This window comes from Acanthisitta chloris, unplaced genomic scaffold, assembly GCF_000695815.1.
Source record: "Acanthisitta chloris isolate BGI_N310 unplaced genomic scaffold, ASM69581v1 scaffold25970, whole genome shotgun sequence".
Lineage (NCBI taxonomy): Eukaryota > Metazoa > Chordata > Aves > Passeriformes > Acanthisittidae > Acanthisitta > Acanthisitta chloris.
The window spans coordinates 1,282-9,407 of NW_008650288.1; the positions used below are offsets into that span (position 1 = coordinate 1,282).

The window sequence follows — 8,126 nt, forward strand, 5'->3', positions numbered from 1 at the left end:
GATACCAACACTGCTGAGATGGACAACAGCAGTCTTTGAGGCAAAGAAGTTATCTTACATTTTCTGCAACAGAAAGGAACCACCAGAGGGTGCAGACAGTGACTGAATCGACAAAAAAAAAATGTCTGCAGAAGCACTCAGACTAAAAATGTATTTGTCATTCAGCTCATAGTGAAGGAGGAGGGGAAAGGAAGTTGCCAAGACAATAGTGATTTATTCACTCTCACCCGAACTTCTGTTGAACAGATCAAAGAATCATCTTATGATGTTCAGGAAGAACCTACAGGATTTAGATCTAAAGCAAAGCAATAATCCAAGACTACAGTTTCTGCTATGACTGTGACGTTGCACACAAAATGGAGAGCATAACACAGAAGAGCAGGGAATAAACCGTATTAACAAGACTGAGAATCAGCAGACACTGATGTCCACAAGATAGCAACCAAACAAAAAGAATTGGTTGTGATGTTGAAAGAAAGAACAATCTGCAGAAGAAAGGAAAAAAATCCTCAAGGTTACCACAGAGACTGTAACTGGCATTTGCAGAAAATACTGACCAGAAACCATGTGAAAGAAACTCTCTTAAACCCTGAAGACAGAAGTAGGAGGAAGACAAGCTAAAGAGTCTCATTTAAGCTGAGGGAACGAGGGAAGGTACAGGACAAATTACAAGTGTTCTGAAAAAAGTTTCACATCTCCTCTCTCCACATAGCATTTTTCCAAACCTGCTGAAAGGAAAGTCACCTTTGTACTACAACTTTTCCCACCTTCTATACCTTCCAGAACTATTTCTGAATGAGCTGTGTAAGAGTTTCTCTCTGTTCTACTGAACAGAGAAACCCATTCCAGAGATACTTCAAGAATGGGAGTGCTTTTCTCTTTCTGTACATACCCAAGACTCGAGGTCACCTTGCCTATGTACTAGTTTTTGCTACATCAGACACCAGTGAAGTGTGACTGCCAACCCTGTTCTGCTCCAGTATCAGCAAAAGCTGGGAACCCTAAAATGTGTCTGCTCTTCATCCCACAATGAATTCTAACAAGACAGATGCAGAGCAGCATACAAGTGGTACACAAGAAGGTGATACCATTCCCTTGTAACAAAAAGGAACTCAAGCCTACCACAAATATAGACAGCCCACACAGCAATGGTTACTACCCTCAAATAAACTCCATTTGAGGACCTATGAGGAGGATTCTCCATGCAGACACTGGTTTGGTTTTGACGTATCTTGTTAACTGCAAGGGGTGAGGTTTGTTATAGGTGGCCAAAACACAATTAGTCCATGCAGTGGCTGGAATGTGATTAACAGCAGTAATGGCTAAAAAAAAATGAACATATGCCTAACATTAAAGAAATGTCAGTGATGACAATAAACAGCTCGACTGTTATAGCAAGCTAACATTACAGAAAAACAAATCCCCAGCCCCCAAGACACCAAGAAGCCACATATAGGTACAAACAAGCTTACCGGCAATGGAAACAGCTTTCCATTTACTTTAATACACAAACTATTAGGATAATTATCTTCTTGAGGGCAGCTTGTCTCTGCTAGGCATAACCTGTATCCCGAAATAAAGAAAGCATCATTTTCAAGTGTCATCACAAACATCCAGACTTGTGCTACATTAGTCAATTAAAAAGCTTTTAAGAGAACACTACAAAAAAGGTACCTTAGCTGAACTTGTACTGTGTAATCTCTCCTGCCTCCAGGCAAGAAGTCCCTGTGACGAAGAGAAACAAAAAGAGAAGCACCCACTTAGACAGCAGGACCCATATTCCAGCCATATACAGAAAGAATTGGCACAACTGCCCCTCAGCATCATTAAACTTTGCTCTTAGTTTTCTTTTACTGAGCTATGAACAAGTCTTACAAGCGACACTTCTGTTTAGCTACTACAAGTTATGCAGGTTTTGAGGATCAGCATCCTCTACCCAGAGCTTATAGTGACAAACTGTGATGTTGCCAGAGAGGAAAAACCCCTATGAATTCTCTTGGCTTACACCACTGGACTTTCAACAGCATGAACCTTGGGAGAAGAGGTAAAAGCAGCCTTCCATTCCTGCAGCCAGGAAACATACAGGGAAGAGAAGCATACTATCTCTCTAAATAGTGACAATTATTTGGAACCAAGTAATTGCTAACTCTTTAATGGGGTAGGATTTACTGCAAATGCACATAAATTCTGTACACAGTAGTTCCTTAACAAAACAGAACAGACAAACTCAGCATAACTTTAGTGAGGATTACCACTCTGCATATGCAGAGCTTATGAGATGCACAAAATGAACCAAAGCCCTGCACTTTCACCTGAAATTTTGCAGAAGTTTACTATACTATGCCACAGTCTTACTTCTTACCTGGAAATACAGATTTCTCTGACCTGCTGAGGTGTTAAAGCAAAGATAAAAAACTTCTCTTGGAACCTCTGAATACTGCTCTGTACTAGAAAAGAGAGAAAAAGACAAAAAAGAGGTTGAACCATGGTGATTAAAGTCATTGATTTAAACTGAATCTGCAACTGAATTTTTCCTGGAACGAGGCAAAGGCACTGAATATACTCAAATTGTGGCTGACCTGCATGTAACTGTCAACAGGAAAGCAATGGGACAAATCACTCATTCAACTACATTTAGATGGCTTAGTATCACATTACACTTCAGTACTAAAGCAGCTTGGCAAACTGCATTATAATCCTTTCTCCCGAGGGAGGCAGGCTGAAACAAATACACAACAAAATATTACACTGGATACCTGACAAAAGGAGTATCACAGAGATACTGACAACTATTGTAATGTACTACAGGAAGACAAAGTTATTAGTGGACAGCTGAAAAATTCAGAAACTACTAAAGGTAATTAAACCTTTGGGAGGGAAGGGAGGGAGCACAGCTCCTAATGACAGAGAGGTCACCTAGGCTTCGTGTCTGGAATTACTCCTCAGCACCATTTGGCAAAATAGAAAAATAAATAAATACAACTTTCCTATCAGATACCAGCTTGTCTGTCAGTAATGGGAAGCAGCAATATTTTAGTGTTGAAGTTTTGAAGCATGCATGTGTTACTTCTCTATTTTTCTTCAAATTAAAAAGTTAGGAATCTTGACCTGAAACACAGATAGATTAGACTTGTCCAATTAAAAGTAAGCAGCAAGGAGGACAAATGCAAAACCAGCACAACTAAACCAGGGAAATTTGGAAGAGTTAGACTGTATTGTACACTGTGGCATTCAGAAGATATAATATGTATGCCCAGAAAAAAAATATACACAAAAGGGCCCATTATTTCCATATCAAGTATTCCTCACATCTCATTGCCTCACTCCTCCAGGACACTGTGGCACTGATGGATGTTCTCTGCAAAGTTAATGGCAGCATGAGTCAGAACTGTCCAACACCAAAGCAGCAACTGCACCAATACCCGGGTCAATATTAAACTCTCCTCTAGCAGGGTGCACTATACATAAAGAAGTAACAACAGACACTGTAAATAACGCTTGTTAGTAAAGTTTTCTGCATTAGGTACTGGAGGATAACCAGTGATCAGTATATGTCTCACTGAGGTGCAAGTCACAACCTCAAAGACCTTTTGATCAGTTAAGACACCACAATGTTTTAAAGAATGCAAACAGCATGCAAAATGCTGAGGTACTTCTAAACAATACTACTAAACAGTAGGAAACATTCTTTAGCATGTAAAGTAAGCCAGGTTGAACTTCAAGTCAGAAGATGTCTTTCCAAATAATTAAATATGTTGAAGTGCTTGAGGGACATAAACTGAATTTCAGGTTATTTGGAAGACAAAGGACAACTCCTGAATGTAACATATTTGACAGCTGAGAAAACCTTCCCTACTCTGAGCAGAAACACTGAATGTCTCAGCACAGAGTATCTATTTCAGTGCCAGGCCTGCAGAATTGCTACACTGAGGCAAGAGGTTAATTTGTTCCCTCTACACTGTTGCAACTTGTAAATTAGTGACCCTGAAATCCTTTTCCTGTCGGTCCTGACAGAACTAATCTTCACTTCCACCAGGCAGAAACTTCAGGTCCGAAATTTTCAGCCAAAACTGACAGTTCAGACTAGATATTAGGAAGCATTTATTTACCAAAAAGGTGGCAAAACACCAGAACAGGCTTCTTGGAGAGATGGTTGATGCTCCGAGCCTGTCAGTGTTTAAGAGGCATTTGGACAATGACCTTAATTATTACACCTTAACTCGTCATGCAGTTGGATGATCATCGTAGGTACCTTCCAACAGAACTATTCTGCTCCATTATTTAATATTCAAAAGCCAAAGGTCTTTAATCATACTACATTTACAAAAGAGAACACTGTTTTCTGAAGTGTGGCTTTGCACTTCTAGGGACAACTGAGGAAGCACGAAGACAGGGCAAGGGTAGAGATGAGAACAGAAGAGAGTTTCCACTTCTCACCAGCTGCAAAGAGGCATTTAAGTCTGGCCTCAGTACTGTCAGAAGCAACGCTTATCTCATGAATTCAGCAACCTAGAGAGCTATTAAACACTTACCTAGACTTGTAGGTTTTATGAGCACATCAAGCACATCATAAAAAGGTAAGCTTTTCAGCTGAACATCGGGGTGAACAGGTGGGATTGGAGGGGATGGCTGCTGCATCTCAAAGTGGCTCTTGGTGTCCTGGAGGAGCACAGAACTGACAGGCGAGGATGGAGACTGAGGCGTCACTGAAGTAGAAGGGACTGGGTGAATGCCAGCAACTGCTAGGTCAGGCTCAACAGAAGAGGAACTACTGTCCAAACTGAATGCTGCAGGTTTTATAGCTGACAAATCCGAAAGTCCTTCAATCGTCCTTGGGTACCGATGCCTATAGAGTTCTCGGATTTTGATCTGAACTGCTGGGCTACAGCCACTCTTCAGTAAGTGCAGTGCCCTCATCAGGAGGTCATGTTTCCGCCCACTTTTATTACGTCCAGCAAACCCCAGCAACACTTGCAGTTCAGAAACACGAAAACTTGATACCATATTCTAGAAAGGAAATAGAGATAAGCACAGTGAGCCAACTGTACCCCAAGGAGGCCTTTTTGAGGAGCATGGTGAAGCATCTATCTTCCAGAATTCCAGCTGGACACTTGTCACCTTAGGTATTACCCACACCCTTACCAGACAAGAGTACAGTTAGTTTAAATGAAGATAAAGTGTCCAGGATGCAGGTTGAATTAGGCTGTGTTAATAATTTCAAAGACTTGTTTCCACACTCCAACAATAGTATCAACAGAACCTAATGCAACCCAGGCGGCACTACCTGAAATTCACAGCAGAAACACAAGCTCTAACACAACCGTTTCACTTCATGGAACAAACAAACAAACCAAAACAAACAGAAAAATAAAATCAGAGTGTGCTGGTTTGGGCTGAAGTAGACTTTCTTCACAGAGGCTAGTATGGGGCTATGTTTAGGATTTGTGCAGAACACAGAGTTGATAATGCAGAGACGGTTTTGTTTTGTTGTAGCAGAGCTTACACAGAGTCAAGGCCTTTGCTGTGATCCGTACTGCCACACTGGCAAGGAAGCTGGGGAGGAGACACAGCTGGGACAGGTGACCCAAACTAACCAAAGGGATATTCCATACCATATGACATCATGCTCAGTATATAAGGTGGGAGGAAGAAGGAGGAAGGGAGGACATCTGGAGTGATGGTGTCTGTCTTCGCAAGGAACTGCCACGCATGATGGGCCCTGCTCTCCTGGAGATGGCTGAACGCCTCCTGTCTGTGGGAAGCAGTGAATTAATGCCTTGTTTTGCTATGCCTGTATGTGCAGCTTTTGCTTTCTCTATTAAATTGTCTTTATCCCAATCCATGAGCTTTTCTAGCTTTTACCCTTCCGATTCTCTCCCTCATCCTGTTGGTGGGGAAATGTGTAAGCAGCTACGTGGTTCTTGGCTGCTGGCTGGGGCTAAACCACAACACGGAGGAATCAGTATTATCACCTGTCTTCCTACACATTTTAAGTACTTCCTGATTTTATGTCTTAATTTCTGCATAGTGTATTTTGAAGCTTCCTTTATTTTGGACAGCATGTTCAAGACGTGCATGAGACAGGCACATCAAGTTTCACTGCTGAAAGGACGGCACAGTAAGGTGGAGAGTTTTTAAACAGTTACGTTGTATCATGCTGTACACACCATACAATACACATAAACAGTTTAACCACCACAATTGATTCCTCAAACATCGCAGAACCTTCCTGTGCTTCTCAGATAACATTCTGATATCGCAGATCACAAGGTCTCTTCAAAGGAAATAGTACTATTTACTTGGTTATTCAAGTTGGTTGTGGGAGACTTTAAGGGTTGAACTATTTAAGCTCGTGAACAGAAAATTTTCTCATACAAAAAAATTTTAAAAATCACTATGCAAGAGGAAATTATCTTTTCCACCATTACTACTAACAAGTCATTTTGCGTAGGCTCATCATCTCGCATTTTTGTGAGCAAGCTCTTTTCACAGGCATAAAATTGTCCAGAATTCTTCTAACCAACTTCCTTCCTATTTCTGCGAGACTCTTCCACTGTAACAAAGAGGCAAAGTTTTAAAGATTAAAGACTTACACCCAGCTTTAACCTGTGCTTCTGCACCATGACAACTCCAGACTCGGGGATGGGCAACTGAAGGCCCTAACAGAAGGTATAAAGTAGCAGACAACTGGGATCATAACAGGTATAAACAGTTCAAAAGTGCATTTTGACTTTTGATAAAGCTTTGGGCACTGATTTCGGAAGGGACTGAACTCAAAACAGTGTTTAGACTTCACCTTCCCTAATCCTTATCACACAGAGTTTACATCCACATGTACTAACACAGATTTGATCTCAGCTGAAGTTTTAGCACAACTATTATACAATCATGAAGTCAGTTATGAAAAAACTCAAAACTTCTCCTGTGTCCCAAGCTGCTTGGTCCCTATTCTCCTCTTAATATTGTCAAAATTGTTTTGACAATAAGACAGATCAGGGAATTGTGTCAGATGAACACTGAACTTAGAATCATGGAATCACGTAGGTTGGAAAATTAAAAATGGACTCAAAGACCATTGAGTCCAACCATCTCTCCAGCACTGCCAAACCCACCACCAGCCCATGTTCCCAGATGCCACATCTACATGGCTTATAAATCTCTCCAGGGGTGGTGACTCCACCACTGCCCTGGGCAGCCTGTGCCAGTGCCAAACCACTCCTTTGGTCAAGAAATTTTTCCACAATATCCAATCTAAACCTCCCCTGGCACAACTTGAGGCCATTTCCTCTTGTCCTGTCACCTGTTACTTGGCAGACCAACTCTCACCTGGCTACAGATTCCTGTCAGGGAGCTGTAGAGAGTGAGAAGGCCCCCCCTTAATTTCTACAGGCTGACCCATCCCAGCTCCCACAACCTCTCCTCACAGGACTTGTGCTCCAGACTCTTCACTAGCTCCATTGCCCTTCTCTGGACACACACCAGCCCTTCAATGTCTTCCCTGTGAGGGCATTCGAGGTGCCTCAGCAGTGCCCAGCACAGGGGGATGATCACTGCCCTGGTCCTGCTGCCACACTATTGCTGATTCAGTCCAGGATGCCATTTGCCTTCTTGGCCACCTGGGTACATGCTGGCTAGTGTCCAGCTGCTGTCGATGGCCATTTCCTGTGCCATTAAAACATAGCAGGAGCAAGCAGCAAGAGTCTGACTTCTCATGGGATACATTATGTGTGCCCATCAAAACAACCATCTAAAATACTCTGGCAGTACTCTGATCATGTACATCTTTTCCTCATGGCTGAGGGAACAAGGTTATCATATTTCAGACACTGAATTTCAACATTTTCAGACAGCCCATTTAGATAAAGTGGCACCTCTATGAAGCAGCTGTCAGGGAGCTAATACAGCATCCTCCAAGCAGGTATTGCCCCAGCACCTCATCTATAAATACATGATGGACACAGCAGCACTGAAAACACTGTCACACGAGGCGCTGCATGGTTCACCCTAACTTCTGAAGAGGCCAACAGCAGATGTCATCTTAATTTCATCCCAGCAACTTCTCTTAACAACAACACAACACAAGAAAAGAGGAGATGGAAACAGAACTCTGAGTTTGCACACTAATG

General features: G+C 42.1%; 1 protein-coding gene across 1 annotated transcript; it reads right to left on the reverse strand.

Moving 5' to 3' along the window:
* Positions 1-1,472: 1,472 nt before the first annotated feature.
* On the reverse strand, positions 1,473-5,004 carry LOC103811459 (E3 SUMO-protein ligase PIAS2; the record flags this gene model as incomplete). The annotated part of the gene is made up of 4 exons (XM_009084436.1): positions 4,533-5,004; positions 2,363-2,447; positions 1,675-1,725; positions 1,473-1,563 (listed from the first exon to the last, which is right to left on the reverse strand). Coding segments are annotated over exons 1-4 (699 nt in total), but the record flags the coding sequence as incomplete, so codon positions are not given.
* Between the last annotated feature and the right edge of the window lie 3,122 nt (positions 5,005-8,126).